Source organism: Fusarium vanettenii (assembly GCF_000151355.1).
Source record: "Fusarium vanettenii 77-13-4 chromosome 5 genomic scaffold NECHAsca_12_chr5_2_0, whole genome shotgun sequence".
In the NCBI taxonomy this organism is placed as follows: domain Eukaryota; kingdom Fungi; phylum Ascomycota; class Sordariomycetes; order Hypocreales; family Nectriaceae; genus Fusarium; species Fusarium vanettenii.
The window spans coordinates 967,964-995,734 of record NW_003315872.1 but is presented as its reverse complement, the minus strand read 5'-3'; the positions used below and the strand labels follow the sequence as shown (position 1 = coordinate 995,734).

The 27,771-nt window shown below is 53.4% G+C and overlaps 6 protein-coding genes across 6 annotated transcripts; 4 read left to right on the top strand and 2 right to left on the bottom strand.

The window, feature by feature from the left end:
- Positions 1-219: 219 nt before the first annotated feature.
- On the bottom strand, positions 220-3,467 carry NECHADRAFT_93384 (uncharacterized protein; the record flags this gene model as incomplete). Its single annotated transcript, XM_003047977.1, has 3 exons — positions 220-2,475; positions 2,526-2,976; positions 3,034-3,467. 3 exons carry the CDS (start codon positions 3,465-3,467, stop codon positions 220-222), a joined length of 3,141 nt encoding a protein of 1,046 aa, XP_003048023.1.
- Positions 3,468-14,221: 10,754 nt separating this feature from the next.
- On the top strand, positions 14,222-15,658 carry NECHADRAFT_40367 (uncharacterized protein; the record flags this gene model as incomplete). The annotated part of the gene is made up of 1 exon (XM_003048184.1): positions 14,222-15,658. One exon carries the CDS (start codon positions 14,222-14,224, stop codon positions 15,656-15,658), a length of 1,437 nt encoding a protein of 478 aa, XP_003048230.1.
- Positions 15,659-16,903: 1,245 nt separating this feature from the next.
- On the bottom strand, positions 16,904-18,635 carry NECHADRAFT_60858 (uncharacterized protein). The gene is made up of 4 exons (XM_003047976.1): positions 18,385-18,635; positions 18,288-18,329; positions 18,134-18,232; positions 16,904-18,078 (listed from the first exon to the last, which is right to left on the bottom strand). The coding sequence occupies exons 1-4, from the start codon at positions 18,537-18,539 to the stop codon at positions 17,109-17,111; spliced, it is 1,266 nt and encodes a 421-aa protein (XP_003048022.1). The 5' UTR covers positions 18,540-18,635; the 3' UTR covers positions 16,904-17,108.
- A 936-nt stretch (positions 18,636-19,571) lies between these two features.
- On the top strand, positions 19,572-20,978 carry NECHADRAFT_102623 (uncharacterized protein). Its single transcript, XM_003048183.1, has 4 exons — positions 19,572-19,937; positions 20,047-20,114; positions 20,191-20,233; positions 20,292-20,978. The coding sequence occupies exons 1-4, from the start codon at positions 19,775-19,777 to the stop codon at positions 20,405-20,407; spliced, it is 390 nt and encodes a 129-aa protein (XP_003048229.1). The 5' UTR covers positions 19,572-19,774; the 3' UTR covers positions 20,408-20,978.
- A 2,756-nt stretch (positions 20,979-23,734) lies between these two features.
- Positions 23,735-26,329, top strand: NECHADRAFT_80127 (uncharacterized protein; the record flags this gene model as incomplete). Its single annotated transcript, XM_003048182.1, has 6 exons — positions 23,735-23,937; positions 23,987-25,193; positions 25,243-25,359; positions 25,413-25,731; positions 25,774-25,958; positions 26,009-26,329. The coding sequence occupies 6 exons, from the start codon at positions 23,735-23,737 to the stop codon at positions 26,327-26,329; spliced, it is 2,352 nt and encodes a 783-aa protein (XP_003048228.1).
- A 698-nt stretch (positions 26,330-27,027) lies between these two features.
- On the top strand, positions 27,028-27,735 carry NECHADRAFT_39749 (uncharacterized protein; the record flags this gene model as incomplete). The annotated part of the gene is made up of 1 exon (XM_003048181.1): positions 27,028-27,735. A coding segment is annotated over one exon (708 nt), but the record flags the coding sequence as incomplete, so codon positions are not given.
- Positions 27,736-27,771: the final 36 nt, after the last annotated feature.

The window sequence follows — 27,771 nt, the reverse complement described above, 5'->3', positions numbered from 1 at the left end:
TCGCTACCGCTGAAATTATTCAAATTATCGAGAGGAGTGCGGACGAAACTCCAAAACTCCGCCCAACTCTCATGCTCATCCATCCATCCATCCATCATAACTCGCAGCTCTTGATGCATGCTCCTAGATCATAATAAAACCGTCCGTCGTATGCGTATCTCTCAAGAAAAAAAAGAAACCCAATCTCGCTCCTAAAACCGCTCTTTTCATAAAACGCCCTTAATCAGATTTCTCTAGGTCTTTCAGCGTCATCACCTTGGCTCCCATCGGGATCTGCCCGCCTCTCATCTTGACGCCCGCGTACGGTACGCCTGATGTCTGCCCCAGGATCGTCACCAGCTCCCGTCCAGAGACGCTCAGTTCCTTGCCAGTGTAACCCTTCATTGCGCATTCCTTGAAGATGTGCCCAATCAGCCGCTCTCCCAGAGTCTCGACACTGCGGCCGCTAGCCCAGCCCTTGTCATTACTGAGACGCTGAAGGAGAGAGAACAGAGATGTCCGTGTGATGGTATCCATCTCTGGTGTCTGCTGGATCGTGATGCCAACCTTTCCAACAACCGCGCGAAGCTGCTCAATGCACTGCTCGGCTCGAAGAGGTCGGAAGGTGAGCTCAGTTGCGAATCGACTCTTGATGCCCTGGTTGCTGCGAAGGAGACGATCCATGTCCTCCTCGTATCCGGCCAGGACGATGATCAGCTTGCGGGCAAACTGCGGCTTCGTCACGGCGTCCACCAACTCGCTCACGGCCTCCTCGGCGAAGGATCCACGGCTACCTGCCAGTCGGTACGCCTCGTCAATAAAGAGCACCTTGCCCAGAGCCGACTCGAGAAGACGGCGAGTCTTGGGTCCTGTCTGTCCGCAGTACTCGCCGATGAGCTGTGAAGCCGAGACATCTACAACGTCGGGGGCTGAAAGCAGGCCCATATCATAGAAGATTTGGCCCAGCTTTCGCGCCGTCGTTGTCTTACCAGTACCTGGTGGTCCCTTGAAGACGTACGTGAAGGGCACGTAGGGCCGTGGATCAACCTTGCGCAGTCGCATGCCCTGAACCATGTACTGGTATGACTCGAATTTGGAGATGATCTCCTCGAAACCGACAAAGCCGTCGAAGAGGGCCCTGGTATTAGAGACTGCTTGTGACAGACGGTCATAGTCGGCATCGAAATCCTGAGGCTCGAGGGGAAGGGCGTCCAGGTCGTCCTCCTCCGGCTTCTCCTTGGCTACGCGGCGTAGACGAGCCAAGATGGCCTTGGAGAGGAGGTTATCCACCTCACCACCGTTACCAAAGTTGGGTCGCACAGAGGCCCGTTTCAGAACCTCCATAGCAACCTCGCGAGCCTTGTCTGTGGCCACAAGCTTTTCCTTGGTCATCTTCAGATCCAAGATCTTGCCAAGGGTCTCCTCGCTAAAGTTCTCAAACTCGAACGCTGTGTCCAGAGGGAATCTTCGTGCCAGGCCGGGGTTAGCGTTGGCGTACATCTCCTTCATCTGCTCCGGGTATCCACAGAGAATGACACATCGATCCTCTCCAGGAGCTCCAGACACCTCGGCGACGATGGTGTCGATGATGGCACCCCGGAAGTCGCCGTTCTTGGTTGTACCACTGCTGCTCGTACCGGGGTCGAGCATATGGGCATCGTCAATGATCAGAACATTGCCCTTGGCCTCACGCAATGCCTCTTTAGTGTTGTTTTCGGATCCTCCGATATAGCGATCCAGAAGGTCAGTTGGACTCTTGACAATGACATCTCCCTTTGAGAGGAGACCGAAATCTGCCAAGAGCCTACCATAGAGCTTTGCGACTGTTGTCTTTCCGGTGCCAGGAGCACCCAAGAACACTCGATTTGGTGAGACAAACAAAGGATCATCACCTCGCATCTCCCGAATGTAGTTCTGGTTGACCTGACTCACCACCGAAAGGATGGCCTCCTTGACGGTATCCAGTCCGACAAGCTCCTGCAGCTCCTTCCAGGCAGGACTCTTGTCGGGACCAAGTGAAGGCTTGTTACCGAGAAGGTCTTCTTTGGTCATCTTGAAGTCTTCCAGGTAGTTTCCGTCCCTTCTAGCTTGGCGGAAGCGTTCAACCTGCCGTCTGCAAGCTTCGAGGAATGCCTTTCTGACAGGCCAAATGTTGCCAAATGTCTTCTCATTCATGCCTTGGGTGATTCTGCGGATCAGAATCTTGACAAAGAGGCCGTCGTATCCTCCTTCGACCTCCATCTTGTTCTTGAACCACTTGCGCATCATTCCGTGGAAGACGACCTGGAGTTCTTCCTGGGTGTAGTTTGGCAGCTTCAGCACAGGGAAGTGATTTGAGACCTCAGCACTGTAGCCCAGCTGGTCCGACAGTCCCCATTGTCCGTTGCCAGCGAGGATAATGACGACCTTTCCAGGGAGATCTTGTGACCTAACGTAGAAGTTCCACAGGTTGCAGTCATCATTATCCATGAGATGAGCGTGGTCAATGATGGCAATCTAATTGAGTCAGTATTTCATGGTTTGGGTGGGAAGGGAAATTGGCTTACACAGCCGCCGCACGCATTGCATGTGCTGTGAATGGTGCTGAGAGTTGACGTCTTGGACATGCTGTAGGCGGAGAATCGGTTGATGCCAGTGATTGACCCTGCCTTCTTGACAACACCAAGAGAAGCAAGGAACTTGGCATAGAGGCGGGCGAGCATCGTCTTGCCGGTTCCTTCGTTGCCCATGAAGACAGCATCAAAGTTCTCCTTCTTGAAGTCGGTTTCGCGCCTCTGTGAGGCCTGGACCTTGGCCTTTGCGTGCAGGAAGAAGGCTTTGGTATCTTCGAGGCCGGGCAAGGACATAAGTCGGTCGAGATACTTGTTTTCGGCCTTTTCCACCTCCTTCTGTCGCAACCACTCAAGTCGTGAAGGCGACTCATCTTCGCACTGCTCGGGGTCGAGGCCGTCTATGGATTCGTTGTCGGCGTCGTCTAGTTCTTGTTGCTGTGATTTCCTTGGGAACAGTCAGTTACAAATTCTTGAAGCAGTTTCTGTTTCGCCGCCGGCTTACTCAATCTCTTCGAGGAGCTCCTCCATCTGTCTGCAGAGGTCCAGGAAACCTGGCTCTGCCAAGATAGGAGGTTCTGTCTCCTCCTCTGCGGGCTTGTCCTCCGATTCGGACTCGCTTTCATCGGCAGTATCGTATGGAACATCGCCAAACAATTTTCCAATGCCAAAGGCGTCCACATCTTCGTCGTCACTTTCCTCACTTTCCTCTGGAGTGGGCTCCGCGGATTGATTTACAGTCTTGGAGCGATTGCGCCGCTTTCTGGATCGGCGGGGTTTGCGACTGGGAATGAGGCCAAGAAGACGGCTCACGAGAAAATGGGGGTCATCTGTTTGGTACTGCTTCGCCCAGGACGGGCTTGTGGATTTATGCTGATAAGGCTGTAGGCCGAGCAGCCAACTGACCGAGAAGCTTGGGTCTGCAGATTCAAACTCCATCATTGCATTGGGGTTGGCTTGCTCTGACATAAAGCTACAATATGCAAGTTTCGAGCTCGAAAGAGCCGGCTAACTAGCAGAACGAAGCACGCAAGCAGCAATAGCCGGGAAATCAAGGGAGCACGAAAGATTGTTGAGGCGACGACACGGGGCGGTTGCGGCGGGTGCGGAAGCCGGAGCGGGGGTGGGGAGAAGGCAGCTGGAGAGGTGGAGGTTGGAGGATGGAATGGCGGATAAGACAGACAACGGAACGTAGAGGAGAGCCGAGATCGCGTGCGACAAGGACGAGGATGAGGCGACAGAGGTACAAGAGACACCGAGGGGGCCGGATTGGGACAAGAACGGTGGGAGAAGGCTTGTTGGGACGGCGATAGGCAGGCAATCGATACAACGGCCAGAGTCTCAAAGGTGATGCTTGCTGGATGGAAGTGCAAGGTAAGTAAGAAGAGGGAAAGGAGAGAAGAAGTGCGGGACGCCCTGAGGCAACAGGGAGACGGTCTTTTTGAAGGGACCTCCAAGGTTGTTTGAAGTTCACTTTCCAGGCAGCCAATGGCTCCGTGTGGTCTCCGACGCCGCATGCACCTGCCTGCCTGCCTTACCTGCGACCTGCGACCTGCTACCTCTCCATGGCGCACACAGGTGGATGTACAGAAAGGTAAGACGGGGTCTGACGGCTTCACAAGGGTAGGTACTTGGAGCTTGGTTCGAGATACCTGAAACGCCCTGCCAACAGATAGCCTCTATGTGGTACATCTGCAGCCGCATTTGTACCTCGACCCTGGATCGGCCTTCAACCTGGCAAGTACTAATAAAGCTGGGAGTCATCCGGACAGCCTGGTTGTTCAACAACAGCAACAAAGTGACTGCCAGCCTCTCCACATCCACATCGTGCCCGTTGGTACTGTACATATCCCCTTGTCCCTCATGCACTGCCACGGGACAATGGCGCATTGGGTGAGTTGGGGCGCCTCTGAGGTGAATCCGGGACTTCTATTGGCTGCTGCCTGGCTGGCCGCGTGAGATTCAAAGAGACGGGCTCACCATTCATGCGCAACGCTCCGCTGGCACGGTTTCTACCTTTAACGACGAGACGTTGCGTGGCTACTTGCTTTTCGCTCTACTTATTTGTTGATACCTCTCGCGTTTCTTGTCGACTTGGAATCTTTGTCTCGGGAAGGTTATCCAGCAGCCCAGCCTTCTCAATGACCTCCAACACTGACATGTCGTCCAGACTCCAGCCATCCCCCAAGGCTCCCTTCCCATATCGACTATCGTCTTGTCTATCTGACAAGGCTGAACCGGTATCATGACTCCGCCTCCAATCGATTTGGTGAGCACAGGCCAGTCGCCGCCGAGGCGCATCCCGCGGGGCCGGCTGGGGTGATAGAGTCCGCTGGGGGCCAGAAACCAGCCACTGAGAGCAGCCGTGAGCCGCTAAGAAGCCCACTGAGTCCGCCATCTGGGGCTGGGAATCAGCGATGTGGTGGAGAGTTGGTTCGCCCTGCGATTCCCACGGTGGGGCCTCAAACGGACGAGCACACATGTCCGTGACGACGCTTGTTGTAGGACATAGATGGTCTCGGAGAGAACAAAGATGGTGAGGTGCTACAGGACGGAAACTTGAGCCTTTCTTGACAAACACATCGCCTTTCGGGTTCGGGAGTGGTTCGAGGCCGGATATCTCAGGCCTCAAGGGGGTCCAAGTCCGGACTTGACCTCTCTGTTGAAGAGCCTGGCCAGAGGCATGAACCAGGGTCCCCAGGCCCACAGAGGCCTCAGCTTGAAGTCGACCTGTAAGAAACAGCCTGACGAGAGTGAGGCGGCGGCTTGCGACATGAGCCTGGCTGGATGGTGCTTTGCCACGGACAAGCCTGCAGCTTGAGCGTGTCAACAACTGAGTCGGCGGTTCGCACATTGATCATCATTTTTCCAGATTTGTGTCCACATTTAACTACGATGGAAGTAGTTACAGATGTAGTATCAACCAACATCAGGTTCTTTCTTAGGAGCCTCTTCCCTCGCGGGCGGCCTCAAGGTCATATCGTACGGTGTTGCACTCTACCCGGGCGAGCGAGCCCACCCACACTCATCGGCGACCGGCATTAATGGAAACCATTCAACTGCCGGGACCCGACACACGGATCAACAGGACTTTCCGGGGAGGTGGCCAATCTGAGGCTCGGCGTGTTATCGGACACGGGCAAGTGCTTTCGTTTGCACCTTTGTTATCTTTACACGGACATTTCCAAATTCGACCCAGAGACACTTTGCAACATTCGACTACACTGTATTGGCCTACAGTATCCGTCATGTTTTCAATCACCACCCACTCTCTGACAGTCAGAGCTGACCATGTGGATGGGTCCCTCTGGAATGGCGCCAGCCAAAGGCAGCAGTCTGACTGGCATCAGGAACGGGCATAGACCCAAAGACGGCTGGACGGGTAAATGCCAAACACCTCAAATCAAGGCCATCAGCAGTTTGAACAAGAATTCGAGCTAACATTGGCATAGTTTAGGCAGTTTGGCGCCGTCTTTACCTTAATCGACAACCAACGTTACATCCGACCAATGCCGCTGGCGATAGTGCCTGGTAGGGCTGATTATGATGACCTCCGAGTTGCATGTTCTGCCTGCCACGATATATGGATTTTTGCAGGCACCGATCTATGCAGTCAGAAGTTACGTCCACAGTAGAGTTTTCTTGGTTGAGCAATCTCACAAAGTTGTCGAGACTGTATCATTGTCGCCTCCACCAAACTGTTAATGGGCTTTTCTCCCTGCTTCATGGCACCACTGTGTGGCCTGGGTCAAGTTTACCCTGTCGGTTCCAGGTAGGTTCAGGATCTGAGACCATGTCCAGATCAATGTTGAACCATCGGTCTACCCTCGGCTTGTTGTTTGAGGCCCGCCATTACTCCTTGAGAGTTCAAGATCGAGCGACTCTGTGTAACCAGTAGGGTTGCAATTTTCGCAGCAGCAATTATCGCCCTGCGCACGAATCCAGGCAGCCCAGAAGATCCATTTTACCCGAGGACAGACTTCAGCTGCCCCCTGCAGCATGAAGTATGGAGAGGGATAGAAGGAATGGGAGATGCCACATAAGCAAGTCCACCAGAGTCCAACCAGCACAAGGAGACTGTCAGAAGACATTCAAGTCAACAAGTCACACGACGAGCTCAGCTACGATGTCAAGGAAGCGAGCAGTTCACAAGCGCACGGATGTTTTCCCAAGACACTACCCGCATCACTCTGCCAACATGTAAGACCTCTTCGCTCTGGAATCGCGGCCATCAACCCCTTGATGTGATGTATAGCAAAGTGAGGAACTGCCGAGGGTCTAGTACGTCCCTTAAGCCGATCTCTCAGCTCAGCAAGACCAGCCCAGCCTCGTATACGAGGGCTCTCGATTGCTTTCTTCTGCGGATTCCCTTGTGAGGCCAAAGCGGAACCTCAAAGGGGAAGCTGATATGAGCCTGTAGTGGGATGAGGCTTGAGAGAACAAAGCCATGACATTGCGATATTCGGCACCCGCATCACACTTTACGTAGTTTGATGAGACGCATGTCACTGGCGGCCTCAGCTTGCAGCTGCATCGTCGATGATCTGGAACTCTCCGGCTCTTCAAGACTGCTGAACGACGTGTCATAAGTTTTGGACAAGGGTGGCATACCAAGTTCCTCTCCGCTGGAACCGCGATAGCCAGCTTCAGCTGGGGGTCCAAGAGATCGCCGTGGAGGGAAGAGACGACAACGCGAACAAGCAATGCGCGACACCAAGCAAGACCCCCAAGGCTTTTAAAAACAAGGTTGAGTCCTGCGAAGACGATCCACCGTGCAGATAAGGAAAGCGACTTGTCATGTTTGTTCGCCATGTTCCACTTGGAGGATCAACATCGCCGACTAGTTCACGAGCTGTACCGATCGTTACCAAGGGATGGGAACGCCATTGGCGTGTTCAGCCGGGATAGCGCGCGATTCCATGCCTCGGGACCGACAGAGTGAGTCTTGGGAAACCTATCCTTGCGTGAAGTGCGGGCACGCGGCCGCGGTGGGGGCGTGAAGACGACAAAACCGCGTCTTTGCTTTTTCTCCCATCTCCCTCGTGAGCATTTCAGGACTCCAATTACACCCCCGGACTCCCGGAGAAGTGGAAGGGATGGCTGCTGTGGCTTGTGAGCGAGACATAGGAAAAAGAAATAACGAGGAAACGTGGGGAGCACGATCAAGGACGTGGAGAGCGGTGAGCAAGAGGGAGAGCGATCGCCGGGGCGACTAGCCGATGGGAATGAATGAACGGCGGGAGTCGAGATGATGGATGACGGGTGCACCCCTCGGCGTTGCCATGGCTCAAAGGACGGCGTCAGGGGGCGCGTGTTTAGCTGACAGGTTCAGATGCGCGAGTGAGTGAGAGGTCTCAAAAGAGTGCAGAAAGGGGGACGAGCCGAACCGAGCCGACGTCAAGTGTCTCGTCGAGCATGACGTTTGAAATGCAAAGAGGTAAAGTGTTTCGTGTCGAAGGAGCTGGAGTTGTGAGAGGACAGTTGCGGATAGATTGGAGACGTTCTCGATTCGCTCGACGCGCGATTGGTCTATCAAACCTGGGAAGTTTGGAGAGGTTGACAGGGGGGGTTGCCAGAACGCGGAACCGGCGCCCATCGGTTGGTCGGGCCTACATGACAGTCCATTTGACAAGAACAAAAAGCTCGGCGACTTTGATGAAGATGCGGGTGATGCCAACTTGCAGGACCTAGGTTGGGCTGGGCTGGACATGAAGAGTGGTGATCTGCGCTGGCTGCTAATGCTCTGCCTCATCGCCAAGACAAGGACGCATCCGTCGGGACCAGTCTTCCGTGTCCTGCTTCCGTAACCTGCCTACCTGGGCAAGCAGAGCATCAACGCTGACAGGAAGAGAGCGGAATGACGCTCCGTCTTCTCAACAGCAAGTACGGAAACATCCGGTCGGTTGTCACAAGTTCTCCGGGGCCCCAGTCGAACGAAACATTGACATTTTCCTTATCCCGCCACGAGGCCGAGTTCCATAGACAAGACAGACCGTACGACGAGGTCGGTGCGTGCGTTGCGCGCGCGCGCGCAGGAGAAATACCCCTGGCATGAAACGCAACGCCCAACATCCGTTCCTCCATCCAACCATCGAGAAGCTGCTGCTGCTGCTGCTGCTGCTGCGCCTTTTGCTTCGACACCTCGCGTGGGCTGCAAGGATGCGATCGTGGGACCCGGGAGATGCAAGCGCCTTGACCTCGTCTTTGCAGCCCTGACTGCTGTCTGTCCCTCCAGGGGTTGACCGTGTCGTGGGCTCATCTTGACGTCCGCAATGTCCGTCGCTTAATCAAGTGACGCCGAGGGATAGGTACCTACCTTATCCGCGCTTCTACCCTCGTGAATATTCTCCAACACGTACTCTTTGGGTCTCACCGTCGCAAAAGGCCCCCCTTGTCTGTAATGATCCACGGCATTGGGGCTATTTTACCCAAGAAAAGAAATGCCGTAAGTTACCTGTCAATTCTTGACTCAGTTGAAGAACCCCAGCAATGCGACATTGGAGTCGAAAAAAGGAATGCCATCATGCTGAAGAGACCGAAAAAAGAAACATGACACAGCTTGGTCAATCAATCAATAATCAATCGCTGATTCCCCCCTTGCAACATGCAACATACGCCCTGGTCAAGGTGGAGTTGGGATGAAACCCTTCCAGCCAGCCAAGGGCCAAAAAAGTCTCTCCCTACAGACTCGACACTCCATGGATCTCTCTCGCCTGACCCACTCGTCTCCAGTAGGCACTTGTTCGCCGAAGTCTTCTGGAAGACTGTCACAAGCTTGACCCCAATCCCCTGCCCTGCCCTGTCTGGCCTTGCTCCTCACGGGTTTGGGGTCCTTTTGTGGTCGATCCGACGATTTCTTGCGCCTACCCACCCCAGGATAGACTATCCCTCCCCCATTCCCGCCCAATCCCAGCATCGCCGCTCGGTAGGTATCGTATCCGCGTCGGCGGACAAAGTGCCCACTGGTTCGGGAACCGAAAGAGAGAAAGAAGAAGAGACCAGCTTGCGATCTTTTTTGCTTCTTTTTTGAACTCTTGTGTCTATGCAGGGACTTGTGGCTAGTATGCGCCCGGAGCGGTCATTCAACTCAGCCCATATTGCTTGTCGCAGTTACAGGTCAAACAGGCCTTTTAACCCAGTGAGTGGTGGAGATTGTCATACTCTCGTCAGAAACCGTCGTGAAGGAAAAGTGTTTAACCTGTGGGTGGCACAGACGAGGGCATCGTCAATGCGACGAGGGGAGGGGTGGCCTTGATGCAGATGTTGTGGTCATCATGACAATTGTAAACTACACATTTGGACTAGAGGCCGTTAGTGATAGGTGGGTTTCGGTTCTTGATCACATCGTGAAAAACAAGAGAGGGACAGAAAGAAGATTGCGAGGTTACAGTACCCATTGGAGAGTACTTGGCTTTCTTTCTCTCCTTCTCCTTTCTCTTGGTTCCCCCGTCGTCCGTCGGCTCTCATCCGACGATCCGTACTTTTTCAACACAGCTCGTCGGGTACGGAACCATACAGCGTGCTAAGGGAGTAAGCACTGGACGTTGACGATTGGGGATGGGATCCATCCAACTACCGCTGCTCCGTGAATGGATGGATCCAATGCCCACCACCTCCGCCCATCACCAACATCAATCACCACTGCACGCACGCAGGACCCCTGGCATCGTGTCTTCAACCGGCGCACGCGACGAGTGGATCCCACTATCCACGAGTCCCGACCTCCATCCGTCTCCATAGTGCCTCAGCATCGGGACTCCCCCCTCACGGCTAGCTAGCTGCCCGCTGGATGGAGCTCCTCTCTTCTTCGCCTGTTGCGCTCCAGACTCTCGCCTTGCCTTGCCTTGCCTTGCCCCAACCCACCTCGTTTCGTTCATGCCGCCGATTTCTATTACTCTGTATTTGCCCCTCGGCGATGCACCCGCTTACCTAACTCGATCCTCTCTTGCTCACACGTTCCCAGAGCTTCTAGCCCTTCCGCTAGCCCACAGTAGGAACTTGGTCGACACTCGGTGTCAACCAAGAGCATGGCACACGGTCTTGGCGGAGCTAGCGACTCAACACTAGAAAAAAACCGCCCGCGACTCTACGCCCTCCAGTCCCGTCTCGTCCTCTGACTGGCTCTCTGGCTGGCTGGGCTAGCGACAAGACAGGTCCCACTCTGATCCTCCCCCCTGGTGGCTTCTGTGGTGGCCGACCCTCGGAGAGAGGGTGAGCATGGATATTTTGATGGGAAGAAGCTGGCAAACTTGTTGGAAGAGCCAGACACTGGAGCAAAGACAACGGAGAGCCCACTGCGCCGGGGGTCGGGATCCAACCGGAGGACCCCTATTACGACGGATTTGGGCTCTGTCTGTTTTGCAGCTTTTCTCCTTGCTTTCACGCTGTGGAGCGAGCGTTTGACAAACCTTCATGTGAAAGTCGACGGGCCTACAGGGCCTTTCCGCCGGTTACCGGACTGATTCCGTTTCCGTCTATGAGGCATATTGTTGACCTTTCGAAACGTTTCTTGCGGTGAAGTTATTGGATTTATCCTGTCTAGGATGCAGTCCATCCGTCATTGAAGGAGAAACCGACATGTGCTAGTGGGCCATGGAGGGAAAGACTTGCTTGAGCCTCCTCTCACAATGACGGGATGTAAGCAATTTAGTTGCTGATGCTATCGAGAGGTCCATGCATGCAGCACACACAGCCCTTCTATAGTAGTCTCGTCCTTGTCGATATAGGTTCCTGCACACCTTCATTTCCAGAAATATTAATGCTTGGCCTTCAATGATGCCCAACTCGATCAATATCATACACGAGCACACAGGGGCAGTTTAATTGTTTTGGCCGTTGCTGGCGTCTTGTTTCTCGACGGTGCCGGGTGCCGCAATGAATTACCCTAGACCAGAAGCTAAGAATCCAGCCCAAGCCCGATTCGCATCGGCCCAAAAGACGGCGGGACTCCACTTCCACTGGGCGGCGCCGCAGTCCCCTCACTAAAAGAGAAGCGCGGTCCACCCACTTTTTTATTTTTTCTTCCTCTGCTTGGTTCTGGCGGCGGACGAGCATGGATGATGGAACTCGCTGGGACCTCCCGGTACTGCAGCATCCCATCCCATCCCATGCTCGCCATCCCACACCCAACGCCAACGCCAACACCACCTCGTGGAAGCATGCGTTCTCCCCCATGTCCCCATCCCCATCCCATGTCCGGATCAAATGTCCCTTGCCCAAACGGTTTCGCAGGCGCGGGACAGGACAGGACAGGTTCATTCACGAGCCAGCGGCGGCGGCCCTTCCATTTCCATATTAAAAAACGCCCACCCCCCGCAGCGCATCCGTCGCGAGTTTGACCCGCGAGACGAGAGAAGACTAAAAAAAAAACTCCTTGCTCGAGAAGCAAACAACTCCTCTCTCCCAAAAAAAAAACAAAAAGGAAAAAAAAAGGAACCGTCGACGGGATGGACTGACGAAAGGAGAGATCAATTCCCAACTTACTTTGACTCCTCTTTCTCCTCACCATCTTCCATCTCATCTTCTCTCATCATCCCATCCCTTTTTCATCCGCATCTCGAAAGGCCTTGGTCCCAAACCTTGACCCGTCCGTCGTTTCCGTCGAATCGTCCGTCAGCTTTCTCTCTTGATCCCAACATCCGGGCAATCCAAAAAGTCTCATTCACGGTCTCTTAATTCTCCGAAGCTTCTCTTTTATCCTCTCGCGCCTCCAAACTCTCGCCCCGTAACCCGCGACTTTCCGCCGCCGACGACTTCCTCTCCGCTGGAACGAATCCTCTTCCACCATCCAGCATCCTCCCCCTCCTGGGCTTCCCCTCTCTCGCTCATTTCTTAATTGCCCCTCTCTTGCGCCTTGCTTGCGTGTGGATTCTTTCTTCTCCGGATCCCCCGCGCTCATTCGGTTTCTGTTAATAACATTCCCTCACTTCGACCCTCCCGGTCCCGTCAAGACTTGCCTGGAGCAATCGCACGCTGTGTCTTTGGCGCACGTGCTGTGTGCCACCTATAACGGTCGAGCTTCCCCGGACTGGCCAGACCCCGGGGCAAGCAGGTCACCTCAGGTCAAGCAAACAGCAGCCGGACAAATAAGCAGCCCCCGCGCCCACGCCCACGCCCGCGCCAGCAAGCAAGCAAGCAATCAAGCAATCAATCAATCGAAGCACCGGGAATCTTCAGCAAGCAGCTACCCCTACAGCTACAGCTACTAGTAACTGCTGCGCCCTCCCTCGACCTCCGCCTACCCCTGCTGTGCTCTCTCTTCTCCCCCGACAATACCTACATACCTACGGTACAGTACTTCAGCTGCCCATCGTCGTGTCGCCCGAGCCCGTCTTCGCAGCTCCAGCTTACAGCTCGGCGTGCTGTGCTGTGTCTCGCCGTGCGATAAGACATACCCCTCCATATCTCGCATCCTCGTCCAATCGATAATCCCAAGCGCTCGTTCTGGTGCTGCGATTCGATCACCAAGGCGATACGTCATGACATACATTGTAAGTGTACAACACAAACCTTCCATCATGACCATCTTATTGTTGCCCACATGCCAATTCCTGCCACGTCCTACGTTGCACCCTCCATGCTCCTCGCTCTGCACTCTCTTCACTCCACGTTCCCTTGTTTGGGCTGTTTGACCGACGCCCTGGTTCGGTGAGGACATCACACGCCATGCCATGCCATGCCCTTAACATGGATGGATGGATGTATGGCTGGATGTCCGATGCCCTGTTCGACTGGCTCCCAGAAAACATCCCTGCCAAGCATATCGCGACGCAGCCTTTGTTTCTCTGCACCTGCTCAAACACGACCGTCCTGTTGGGCCCAGACCAGACACTCCGAGATCTTGATACTCCCAGCATACCATACCCATGGGCATGTATCATATATCATGCTTCACCCCTACACTGGGCAACCATGTCTTGTCTCTCATCGACGTTGCTTCTTGACATCGGCCTTTTTTCACTCGGCTTCCCTTGCTTCTGCCCCCCTTACCCTCCCTTTCTTGTCACACCCTCAAGCACCCCCGGTTGCCTGCCCGTCGACGGCCCGTCTGCCGTGCCTCCTAATGGCCCCCGAGCCGCCGCTGTCTGACACGCACACACACCCTCTATCCGTCCGTCGCATCCCATCCCATCCCATCCCACGCGCAAACTTGTGCCCACACCCTTGCCCAGACACGAACAATACACAGGCGCACCAGACATGCACATACGCCCACACCGCCTCACCGCGCGACTCTGAGTCTCTGACTGCCCTGCCCTTGAACCGGCTCCGTCGATGCCTCGAGCAATCAAGTTCCTCCCCCTCGGAATCCCAACTCACCGAGTGCCACCTCACTTCCCTACTTCCAGCCCCATGACCTCGAGAGCGGCCCGTTGCCGAGATGAGGACGAGAGAGGGCAACCAAGACAAGACAAAGCAAAAGGACAAACAAGAGATATCTCTGCCTCTTCTCTGCCCAGCTATAATACCATACCATGTCTCCCACCACAACCCCTTTGAGACCCTTTCCGTCTACTCTATCCTTACACGGCTATCCCTGCAACACCTACAGCACCATAACGTCATGCTCTCTGATCTGAAATCACACCCCAAAACCATCTCTTTGTTGCTGTGATCACTGCCCCTTTAGCCACTTGCGCACTCTTTTTCTTTGACACTTGCTCTGCACCGGCGCCGACTCGCCTCGGTTACACATGCGCAAGACACAACAGCTAATGTCATCTTTCCAGCTATGTCTTGCTCACTACTGCGACCTCCATGGCCCGACCCCTCTGATGGTCACTGAGGGCCTACCGGCGCCATGTACCATCTGCTGCGAGGATGGCATAGACTCTGCCGATACCCGACCCCGATCCAGCGCGCATGCGACTGGACCCACGACCCATTCCTCGGCCGCCCTCAACGATGCCTTGAGAAACCTCAACCTCTCCCGGAGCGCATCGGCACCGGCCTCTGAACATGATGCCCAGGCGCAGAGAGCCGCGCTGCTGCGAACCTCCAGCTCGGGCGCTGCCGCAACTCAGTCCGCAATCGATACTCCCCCCGATAGCCCGCGGCCGGTTCCGCCCCAACACCCCCGACGCGATTCGAGTTTCCGAAGAACCTATGACGAGACGGTTACGAAGAAGCAAGGTCCTTGCGAAAACTGCGCCATGACCCTGCCCAAGCAACAGGGGGGATCAAACAACGTCCATTTCGCCAACAACGCCCGCGGACCGACCCTGCGCACACGCGCTCCAGCGGAACGGGTTTTTGGTGCCGGCGGCCAGGCGTCGCCTCCCAACTCCCAGCCGTCTAGTGATACCGATGGCGAGCGGGATGAGGGTCCCCGGGCGCGGATGAGGACGACTCCCTCGGTCAGTTCGCGGAACACCTCTCGCTCCAGCGGTAGCGCCGGTACGGGCAATTCGTCGACAGCGGACCGAACTCCTTTCCACGTCCATTATGTCGACTATACCTCGACGCACGATCCGGTCCTACCCGACTCCTTCTCCCTCATCCGCGCTTCATGTCTGCGTACTCTGTCGTTTGAAACGTTACCCCGGGCTCCTGCTACGGCCACACCCGTGTCACCCCTATCGGCGACTTCTCCGGCGTTTGTCACGACGCAGAGCGCCGGCTCGGCTGTCACGGGCGGCCCCATCTTTTTCGGTGATGCCCTGGCCGGGTACACGACGGCCTATATCTTCCGGATTCCCGATGTCCACGCGCGCGGCCACAAGCGGGTCTACGCCTTTCTGGCCCTGAGCACTCATAGGGAAAGACTTGCCATGAAGACATTTGCTGTGGTTTCGACGGCCTTCCGCGATCTGGCTACATGGATCCAGCAGCTCGCTGAAGCTGAGGCCGAACGGGCGGCAGAAGCCTCGCCAATCGGCAGCAACATGTACGGGGGTGGCTATGCACCTCCGCAATCGGCTGTCGAGTCGGCTGGTGGCCCTGATCGCGGCGGAAGCAGCTTTCTGACAGGCGGCAGCGGGTTCACCCGAAGGATGGGAGGTGGCCCTGGTGCCTCGGCCCCCAAAGCCCGTGGCCTGGCGGAGATTGTCGGACGCCCCGACATATTCTTTGACTTGCACAGCCGCTTTGTTCACCTCCTGTTTGAAGTTGGTGTTACTCTGAGCTCGTAATGAGCAAGCAGCTCATGCCCACGGGCATGCTCTATACGTTTTTGTCCTTGGCTTGACCGACCAACCCCTTGACCTGGGCGATCCCTGGCATGTCACAATATCACATCGCTTATTGAGGGCCTCGGTTTGCTATAGGTTTCCCACAGCCTCACCATTATTACTCTCACCTCCTTGACCAATCATTCTGAGCCGGGTGTACATCCGGTTCACATTTTTGAACCTGGCGTCTCCTGTCAGCTTTGGACCAAGATAACGAGGAGGACGCATGAGTAATGGTAATGGTAATGGCTAATGGGTAATGATGATGACGAGCAGCGACTTGAGCGAATAGCTGTAGTCGCCACCAGGCCTACGGGCCTATCTTTGTTCTGTGCGTTGCGTTTGCAAATGTTCGACGAGGTTTCTCTGGTCGCGCTGCGTCCACCTTTCCGCGAGACAGGGAAGAAAGATATACCCCAGCGGCCGACCCAGGCAAGAGCCTCGTGCGACTGTACTTTTACTTCTGAAAGGGTTACGCGGCGTTTCTCTCCCGGCTTTTCATCTTCTTGGCCGGGACTTATTCCCCAGTTTAAGCGTTGTTCGTTGCTTTGCTGCTCGATTCCTTTTTTCTTTCTTTTTCTTCATGGTTCAGACTCGCCACAGGGGGCGAATCAAAATAGACAGGCAGTTGAAAGGGAAAAACAAAACCAAGCGAAAGTTTGTGAGAAAAGCGGGAGTTTTGGGACACAGTGTATTACGATAGCGGCACCTGTTTTTCTGGCCTTGATTCTCTCGCAGAGAATTTGCGGGAACAGAATGGGAAGGGATTGATGGGATGGGTTGTGTATGTGAAGGGTTTCATTTTGGTTGGGTTGATGAAGGGAAACGGTTCATAGATAGATACCTTACAGCAAATATAGACAGGGTGTAACGGAATGGGAAAGCAAATTTTTTTTTGTTCTAGATACCAGTTTTGTTGGGAGTTGATGTACCTTTTAGGAAAATCAAGTGTTTCATTGTGTTTATGTTGAGGCCGTCTTTGTATATTGCTTTTGTTGATACCGGTGAATGATACCCAAGAGTCTTGATTTCATCTCGGCTCGATGCTTGATTTGGTCCTAGCTCAACATGCTGTTGGCAATTTACTAGTTTCCTAATTCTCTGGTTTTAGGTAGTAATTACTGGGTGGACCTCTCAATCATGATCCCCGAGTAGTACCATGAAAAGCAAGAGACATGACACATTGAGCCAACACAACAGTTCTATGCCAAAACGACGAGATTCAGCGGCATTCCCGCCTCGCTGGAAGTTGATTAAACCTATTCTATCCTCCAAGCCTACTCCTCGAAATCCTATGCCCGCCCCATCCTCTGGCTTTTCCCTCGGTAGTTTCCCAGCACCGGCCCGGAAGATGAGACGCATGTTGTACAGTTGAGGAGACATACATGTGCGCGAAAACCATGTGATTTGTTTACTTGTAAAAGTCAAACTTGTTCTCGTCGCTGGTGCCCTTGACCTGGCTCGAGTAGGCGTCCTCGAGATCGCTCTGGATGATGTTGTAGCGGTTCTTGCGGACGGCGCGCAGACCGGCCTCCTGCATGATGGCGGCGATGACGGCACCAGAGAGGGGATCGTTGCGGACGATGAGGGAGTCGAGGTCGACCTCGGGGGCGAGGCTCATCTTGCTGGCGATGGTGCTGAAGATGAGACGGCGCTCACGTCTGTCGCGCAGGGAGGGGAATTCGATCTTTCGGTCGAGACGGCCGGGACGGAGGAGAGCGGGATCGAGGGTGTCGGCTCGGTTGGTGGCCATGATGACCTTGACGTTAGAGGTCTGATCGAAACCATCCATCTGATTGAGAAGTTCGAGAAGAATACGCTGCACCTCTCGATCGGCACCGGTCTGGGCGTCGAAACGCTTGGTAGCAATGGCATCGATCTCGTCGATGAAAATGATGGCAGGTGAGTTCTCGCGGGCCATGCGGAAGACATCACGGACCATTCGTGGACCTTCACCGAGATACTTCTGGACAAACTCGGAGCCCACCACGCGGATGAAGTTGGCAGTGGTGGAGTTGGCAACAGCCTTTACCAGCATGGTCTTGCCGGTACCAGGAGGACCGTACAGCAGCACACCTCGAGGAGGGTCGATACCAATCTGCTTGTAGAGGTCGAAGTGTGTCAAGGGCAGCTCCACAGCCTCACGAATCTCCTGCTTCTGCATGTCCAGACCACCGACATCGGCATATGTCACATCGGGCTTCTCGTCGGCGCCCAGCATGGCAATGGAGGAATCGGCCTCGGGAGGGAGAATGTCGACGAGGGCATTGGAGTGTCGGTGGAGGGCGACCGAGGAGGAAGCCTTGAGCTTTTCGCGGTCGAGGGTAGAGAGGATTCTGACGACATAGTTGGAGCCGGTGCTCGATTGGACGATACCAGTACTTGAGAAGGCACATGATTAGCTTGTGGATGCTATGTAGCTGGTGATAGACATACTTTTGGTCAATAGCCTCCATAAACTGGCCGATGACGAGGGGCACACTCTGAATTCGCTTGATCTCTTCTTGAGCTCGCACCAGCTCACGCTTCAAACTCCTGCGAGTTGTTAGTATGTCTGGAGCAAAATGACTCGAGTTCCCAATCTGCTTACCTTTGCTCATCCTTGATGTACTCTTCTTGCAACTGGATATACCTGAACAAACAATCAGCCCCCACCACTCCATGATCCATACTGCCGGGTTCCATACTCTAGTTGCCTCTGAAGCTTCTTGAGGTTCGCATAATCGTCTCCGCCGTCGGTTGATACGCCCTCAAAGTTGTCAATGGTAGGGATGGTCGAGTGCGCGGTCCTCTTGTGAGGCAGGACCTGGTTTGCCGGGTTTTCGACAGCGGCGTCACCCATGTTTGCGCTTTGGCTATGTCGAGAGGTTGTGCGAGGGTAAATACGAATAGAGCAGATATAGGGATGCGCGCTGATGCTGGTATGCGATCGTCGTCGGGGGAGATGGAGTGTGGTCGTCGTTGAGAGATGGAGCTGCTTCGAGATGATGCCAGGCGCCAGCAACGACGACGACGACAATAGAAGCTAAGGTCACCTAGCGCGTGGAGGAGCTTAGTCATCCTCCATTGAGCTTGGAGCTCTGCCTCCAGCACGTGACCCAGCGACGTCAAACAGCCAGTCCATCAAGGCCCATCCCTGGCAACGTTGATTGGTCCACGAGCCTCAACTCACGCAGGGCGAGGTGGATCGCAGCGCTGCAAGGCTCCAGGCTCCAACACCCCAAATGCGTGATCTGGGAAACGTGATTGGCCGATTATCGGAGTATGGCTGGCCTCCACGATGCGTGGGGACCCTGGAGGACGCTGGGTACAAAGGAGCTACAGTGGGAACCCGGCCTCTGTACTTTGACGCTTGACCTTCTGAGGCTCTGGCTCAGCGGACGGAGCCCCGGGGAGTGCCTTGGCGGCTTGCTCGACAGCGGCGGTTGCGGTGAGGTCTCGGTCCATGTGATGGACGATAGGCTGATACCTGCTACGATAAGGCCCCGCGATGCTCGGTGAGGATTGATTGATTCACATGGAGCTTTGTTGGGGAGATGAGGTGTTTGACACGGGGGACAAGGGAGATGAAGATCAAGGCCATGAATGAATTGACCAAAGTACCGTCATGCGGCGTCTCAGGTAAAGCGAGGTACCTTTCGTCCAAGAACAGCCTAGACAAGACCCCGACAATGGTCTTCCCTTTCCCCTCTTGCGGCGCTGTGAGTGTGGCTTATCGGCGTCGGGTCACTCGCCTGTCACGGGATGATGCGGCAGTGATTCACTGGTCGTTGGCCGACAAGTCACCCGTCACTTGCATTTCGAAATACCGTTGCTGGTAAACCTAACCTCGCCATCTTTCGACCTCCATCTTCACTTTGTCCTCCCTTTTCATTTCCTTCCCTCTCCTCCCCCAAAGTCTCTCGGGTCTCGTCGTCCACTCCGCCTTTATACATACGGCGTCCTTCTTGCGTCATCCCACTCAGCAGAGAGCCAGCTCACTCCTCATTGTCCGCCAGCCTACTCGGCCGACCATCGTCACACACAGTGCCCCTCGTTTCGTCTCGGCCTGTTCAGCTGTTCTCACGACCTCGCACCATGTCTTCCTCCATCGCCATTCCCGCGGGCCCCTCGGCCACGCCCTTATATCACAAGGGCACCGCTTCCTCTTCCAACAGCCCATACTCGAGCTCGCCCTCTTCATCCCCGCCTTCGGCCGGCAAGCACAAGGCCCTGCACAACCGCCGCCCGAGCCTCCTGAGTACGTTGAATGCACCCTCCCCACCTGACGTGACTGTAGCGGCGATGATACGATTGCCTTATGAGACACCCGCAAGATTGTCTGCCTCGACATTGCTGACATGATTTAGGCTCTTCTCTCTCCAAGCAAGAATGCACCGTCATTAACATCGGCGAGCCGGACGGCCCTCCTCGGCTGGTAAGTGACTCGACTCCGTCGCTCTCCGGTTTTCGGGGCATCTGATTCCGGCATCTTCTGACACTTCCTGCTATAGATCTCCTACCTTTCCTCCAGCCAGGGCTTTGCCTGGAATCCCGGTATGCTTCGCTGACGTCGTGAAGTGGCCCACTCAGGCATGAGCTAACGACTCCACAGAGATCTTCCTCCCTTCGTACATCGACTGCGACTACGTTCCCCTCGAGAACCGCCGAGACCCCGTTCACGAGATCTTCCTCACCGACGAGGAGTCCAAGAACATGCTGCCGCATTAAACAGAACAGCATCTTTATTCACTCACGCTTACCCGGACCGACCGCACGACGATTTAGACATTTCCTTCTCACGAGATTCCCAGTTTTACGCTAGCTCTTTATTCTTCGACTACACACATTCTTACGGCGTCTCTGGTTCCGCGGTTTTCTTACCTCCTCGTTAGGAAAGGGCTTTGTTCCCCAGCTTACCGACAAACATGGATTGTCGGCACTGTTTGACGGAGTATTCGGGATATGGAATCCCTGGTCAATTGACTTGACAGCCTCCCTTTCGGGGATTGGCTTTGGCGGAGTATCGCAGACATGGCGGAGCATTCATGACTCTTGGGCAGTCAGCATATCTTATCTGGTGGACTGGGCCGGACCGGACCGGGCTTGGAATCGGAGGGTAGATGCCTGGTTTCGCAGGTTTTCAGGAGGGTGTTTTCTTCTTCATATGGGCCTTGACTTCAGATTGCCTCTTTTCTTTCATGGGTTTCCTGTTATTGTGGCTGGACTTTCTTTGGGACGGTGGCGTTGTGGTTCGACGGTGTTTGTTAACTCTCCTCAATTTACCCTGGTTCTACACGAAATCAGACCCCCAAGCATACAGAGTATACCTGGCGGTGGGCAGGTTGGGACTGGCGACTAATTACCGATGGCCGACGGCCGAGATGAGCCGGCCCGCCTCCGATAGCCCCTCCGGCCGGAACCGAATTGGTACTGTATGGGGCCGGGCGTGCTGACGTCAATTGTTGACGAACGAGCAACTGCCATTGACGTGCTATGGCGATATCTCGCTCCGCCTTGGCTCGTTCAAATGGCAGATTTACGTAGTGGTCATATTTTCTGTATAAAATGCTCAGCTTTCTATTTTCTTGAGATTTTGGTGGCTTCTGGTTGGTCTCATCGAGAATGGAGACGTGAGCGTGTGATTCACATTTGAAGACTGTTGAGCAAGGGGGGCACCCAATCAGAAGCCGAGCATCCCATCACCATTTGATTGCAATGTTGATCTCATGGGACGACCAATCGCCTCACTATCGGATAGCTAAATTGAAACAAATCTTGACGTTCTAGATCGGTCTATGCTGTCTTTGTTCAAACAAACTCGGGATGCACCGTCTCTCCATCTCAGCTGCTTGTCAACCAAGTTTGCCCTGACAAACCCTGCCCCTTAGAATTTCCTGAATTGACGAGGACTTGGGCAACATTGCTAGGATAATCACATTATGAATTCTGTTGGTCGAGGTTGCAAGGAGCGAGGGATGGTTGCATCTCGTACCAAAAAAGCTTGAGGTGAACGGCCACCAAGGATTTTGATGGACATCTTTGGCAGCCAGGGCCTGGGAGAGGGATCAAGAGGCGGCGTTTCAACAGCCAGTGACTAGAAATTGAACTCTCTCAACGGAAGGATTGAACTACGATATGATCGGGGGTGAAGTTTGTGTGCTGATGCTCTTGTTGTCGACGAGGGTGCACCTGAGCGAAGGTCCTAGTTGATGAACGTAATTAGATCGTAGTTCCTGGGCGAAAAGTCTCAGGACTGTGTTTAAAGGAATACGCTGATCTGACGGACCATGATTTGGGTGGAGGTTCCTGGTGAAGATAGAGGCCATGACCTAAAGATTGTTTCTGACGAGGACTACTCATAAACGGAGACTCGATGCTGAGTTCCATAATCATTTTCCTATTCATAATTTAGATAAGGGCTCTATCAAGCTTTAGTTGATGGCTATCTAAACGATGCTCATCTTATGTTGAACACAGTAATGACCTCAGATGGTAATCGGGATGAGGTTTCCATTCACTTTTGACCAGTGTTAACCAGAACCATGATTTTGTTGAGGATGGTTTGTGAAGATGGTATATCGTAGACAACAGCCAGGTAGGCACTCATTTATGGTTGATGGCGACTGAGTTTGGTTAATCCAGTTCGGAACGTTGTTCCCCCCAAAGTATAGACTCGACGGCTATCCTTCCATGCTCGACTCCCTCGCAGACTAGAGCAAACGTCCTCTCCAGCAAGCTGATTCCAGGGATGACCATCTCCAAAATAACATATCCAGGGTCACCCGGGGAATAATGTATCAAGATATTTAACCCTTTTCGACCTATTGGCGGGCGACGTCGACACAGCAGTTGCCCTTTGCCGGTCAAGCAGGACCATGCCTCCTTGGCGTATTGGTGCTTTTTCTCAGTTTGAGGGGGATCAGACAAGAAGATCTCCAGTTCAGGGCTTGGTTTGGCTTTTGTTTTTTCCCTCCTTTTCCTGCAAGTATAGCAGGACCGGACCTCATTTCTCTCACAAACATAACACTGGGTCTCCCTTCTCTCACAGGGATAGCAAGATCGGGGCCCTCTTCTCTCGCACCCATAGCAGGATCTTGTCACCCTTCTCCCGCAAGCGTAGCCGGACCGGGCTCTCTCGCAAGCATAGCAGAAGTGAGCCTCCCTTCTTTTTTCGCAAGTTTGGCAGGGCTGCCAATCCCGGCAGCACTGGTGATGGCAGCAGGGACAGTGGTCATGACGCCTCGACCGGTTACCGGTGTTGGTATTGCGCTGTTCGTATTGTGGCGTGTGTGATGAAGGAGCCGTACGTGTGGGAATAGTCATACGTGCAGGAATTGTCGTGCGTGAGGGAAGAGTCGTGTCTGAAATGGTGGCCTCTGCGAGTCGAGAATCTTCGGCAGGCCCATCATACCCATCGTTTCTCTGCTGGCGAGAAGAAACAATTTCGAGTGATGACTTGATCTTTTTACCGGCACTGCCCTTTCCCGCTGCTTCCAGTTTCTGTCGGCATTTTTTGCACAATCGACCTAAAATCCGACACGTTAAACAAAGATTTTCTGGAGAATCGGTAGCTTCATCGTTGTCAACGATCGATCCAAAAGTATCAAAGTGTAAAGAGTCCATGGCTTCTTCTCTCCTGGCCTATTCAGGTGTGTTAGAGGTGGATGCAATGGAGGGAAATCGTGTCGAGAATATGCGATAATGACTCAAGGTTGTGATCAGTAACTGACTTTTGAGGTAAGGATGGTGCTTCTTATAAAAACATCTGGGCATTTAGCCTTTTGCAAACGTGTCATGCCAGTCTCCCTGAAGTTTGTTTTCTGCATGCTTTCGTAAGATGTATGATTCTTTGAGGAAACTTTCTTAATGCCTTGCAGTTTGTTGCTTTTACTTCAGGTGGTCTGCCACCCTTTGACTGCGCGGAGATGTATACCTATTCCTCATACCACTCATTAAAGTGGCCGGGGTAAGAGAGATACAAATAATTCAAGTTGCCTTGATCGAAGTGTGGTCAATTAATTCATTCACTTACCTTTTATCATCACCTCTCTCGATATGGGAGGTTTTCATGTTTATTGTGTCATCTGTGGCGCTACAACCACCGAGGTTGAAATTGGGCCCAGAGAACAACCTGGAGATGACGAGGATGTCTATATGGAGAACAGATATGATGAGGATGTGATTGGTGATGAGGACATGGAGTGGTTCCGGCAAGCCCGACTCCTCGGTTTCAACCCCGACGCCTCAGGGGCAAACAAGTACTGACACCTCCGGCCCTCGACCTGATTCATGACGCTGACGATGCAGATTCTACGTGTCTGGTGCTGGGGAATACCTCGGAGCTGGCATCTTTGACGTAGACGAAGGCTCGGAGCCGGATTCTGCCATCGAAGACTTTGACTTGGCTGGCGTTCGAGCCTGGGGCGACTGTGACGGCGAAGAGCGCGGATTTCCCTTTCACAGACAATGCCACACTGTTCTTGCCCGAGTCCTTACCGGGACAGAAGACACAGGTAAAATCAACAGAGCCGTTCTATACAAGATCTTTGGCGGCCTGATATCGGGAAAATCGAGGTGTTCGGACCTCGACTATGGCCATGCCACACAGGGCCAAGACCAGACGTGGGAAGCCATACCTGGCTACGAGTACACCGTTATCAACCCAGAAAAGAGAGAGTCTCTAGTGCAAGACATTCTTGAAGTTATTCAGGATGAGAAGTTCGTGGAGACACCTTCGAATCTGAATTTGGGACACAAAGTGAGATGGGATCCCCTCCGGGAAATACCGGAGTCGCTTCTTCGCGATATCTTAGACCTCGTGGATAACGAGTCAATCTTTAGCCTGTGCAAAGCTTCTTGGGTCATATTCGAGTTGATTCGACATAGCCGGAACTTTTGGGAAAGCCGCATCCGCAAGAACACGCCATACTTTGAGGAGCTGGGTGAAACCATTACGACAAGGCGCGAGTCTCTTGGAGGCCAGGACCTCCGGAAGATCCTTCTATGGGCAAAAGAGGCTTCGAAACCAAGAGTTGGGATTTCGGGCCTTCTGATGGCTGTGGCAAACCGTCGGAGAATCTGGGGAGTGTGTGAACAGATTGCACGTCGCTATCATGCAGAATGTCCCGATCCAGACTCGGAGCCGAGCTGCAAGATGGAGTCAATCGCCGTGTGCAACAAGATGCACTTTGTCGGGTTCAATGTCAAGCCAGTCTTTGATACACAGCGGTCATACTGGATCCGGTCCTGGGACGAATACGATGCAGACCGGCCTTGGACGCTCAGGACATTTTGGAACTCGGACTGGGACATGACTGGGATATCTGTTAGCTTTGGAGACGAAGAACCTAGGATGTTTGGCAAACGAGGCACAGAAGAGGGTGCTTGGGAAACTTCGAAAGAGGTGGCACCGGAAACATGGCTCCGTGGCTTTGTCTTTCATCTTTGGCCGACCAATCCCCTCTTGGAATGGGAACATGCGCCGTGGAACTATATCAGTGTCAAGGGAATCACGGTGCGTCATGCTAGATCCAGTCGAGGAGTGAAACTGACTGTCCAACTAGATTTACTTTTATGACGGTTTCCCAGTTAGCTATGGTGACACTGGTGATTCTTTGATGCAACGACCGCTATTTGCCGCCGAGGATATGGTCATTGTGGGCGTTGAAGGCCAACTCGCCGTAAGAATATGCACCCACTTGCCAGAATCTCGCTAAAGTTGGAATACAAATAGGAAAAAGAAGGCGTCACTCCCTGGATCTTGCGATTTGGACTCCTGCAGGCGTATCCCGGTGACGAGGAAAAGCCAGATCCGGGCTACTATCCCGAAGTTGGTGACGAAGAGCAGATGAGCTGGAGCAGTGCGTCTCTGGCCCTCCTAGGCAAGCCTAGCTGGGAGTCGGAGTCTTTAAAGTTCATATGTGACGGCTTTGATAGGGTCGAGAACATCGATATCGATCGTGAACTCATACCACTGAGGATTCTAATGCTGGGTAACCGACCAAACGAGCTCGCAAATATTCGGAGCATTTCTGCTTGTATCAACAGCAAGGGTATGTGTGAGCGTGACAACAAAAGGTGTTTCAGCAACACAGTTACCAATATACGGGTCTCGTTCGTGGATGGCCAGCAGACTCGTACTATGAGGGAGGTTGACGAGGAAGGGTTCTTGTGGCCAGAGGAGAACTGGGAGGAGTTTGAGATTGACGGACCGGGAGGGGAGATTATTGACGAGATCGGTTGGATCGAGTCGTATGATAGATCTCCCGAACTCCTCCATGTGAGTCACGATAAAGCCGCCGAGTTGAACTTGCTAACATTGTTTTGAAGCTTCGAACAAACCGAAATCGTACAGTGTTATTTGCCCTAGACACCCTTGTCGGCGAGAACAACTCCAACACCAGAATCAAGTTATCCGGGTGGACTGTGGACAACAACCACATGCGAGTTATCAAGGCGGAAGAAGGGGACGTGATTGTTGGCATCGTCATGGGTTTCGGACAACGAGAGTCGGATTGGTTGTTTGAATCGGACAGGGAAGAGTTTGGGACTAGGCCCTGGACGTATGAGACTTTTCAAAAGAGGTCCGAGTCTAGGTTGTTTAGTTACTTTAATTTTGTAGGAGCTTTGACGATGGCTAAGGATGCTTGATTGGCGTCTAGGAGTTGAATTGATATGTTGTTGAGATTTGTTGATTTGATGGCGTTGCTTCCGAGACGGCAGGTTTGGTTTTTATGACTATATATGACGGAAAGAAAGAAAATAACCTTGGGGATTATCGTTCAAGTTATTGGAGGAGAGCACTGCAATAACCTGCAACTCATTCTCGAATGATGTCAACATAAATATGTGAATAGACCCGAGGTACCCTAGGATTATATACCGTAGGATATCAAAAAGTTGCTTGACCCTAACTTGATTGTGATTTTAATGAATAATGTCGATACAGACGTTTGAGAACGCTAGTTAGGTACCTATTATTTCATGTGATACCTCTACCGGCTCTCAAATGGTTTATGTCTAGTAGTATCTCGATCTTCTGTGTTACCCCAGGCAGTTGCAGGCCCTTCCTTAATGGCGAGTTGTCCCTTTCCATTTAAAAGACCAGATTCTCATCATCAAGGTCAAGTTGGCCTCTGCCATGCCCCTCCCCCAATCACATCATGCGTCCGCCTTGAAATCTGTCTTGGGTGGTTCGCACGAGGCTGCGGATTAGCCACCCCCGCTCACCTTCATTCAGCTGAGGGAATTTCCCTTCTTCATTTAGTTTATTTTATTCGCTCGACCCAGTCATCTGTCCAACTTCTTATCTATCAAGGAAAACTCTTATCATCACATCTATCGCCGAGATGAGGCTACTCGACACCTCGTCGTACAAACTCACCGAGTTCCATGGGGAGAAAATCCCGCCTTACGTGATCCTAAGTCACACATGGGGAGAAGGCGAGGTTCTCTTTCACGACATCCAGAACAACACAGCCGAATCTAAGAATGGTTTTAGAAAAATGATCGACTGCTGTCAAAAAGCAGTGGAGGACGGCTTCCAGTGGGTGTGGATTGACACTTGCTGTATCGACAAATCCAGTAGCGCTGAGCTCTCCGAGGCCATCAACTCAATGTACCAGTGGTACAGAGATTCGACCATATGCTATGCCTACTTGGAAGATGTGGAGAACGTCTCAAAGCGCTTCACGAATAGCCGATGGTTCACCCGAGGGTGGACGCTACAGGAACTGATAGCTCCACGGATAGTCGAGCTCTACACGACGCATTGGGAAGAGATCGGTACCAAGAGGAGCCTCATTGCACAAATCGAAGGCACTACAGGGATACCGGCTCGCATACTGCATGGCGAAAGCGTGTCAACGTGCAACGTTGCACAACGCATGTCATGGGCGTCAAAGAGACAGACAACGAGACGAGAAGATAGAGCATACAGCTTGATGGGGCTGTTTCAAATCAATATGCCGCTGCTCTACGGCGAAGGAGACAAGGCATTTGTGCGCCTTCAGGAGCATATCCTCAGACAGGAGGAGGACTACACCATCTTTGCATGGACACTGCGGGAAGACTGCTTGGAGACAACCTTGACA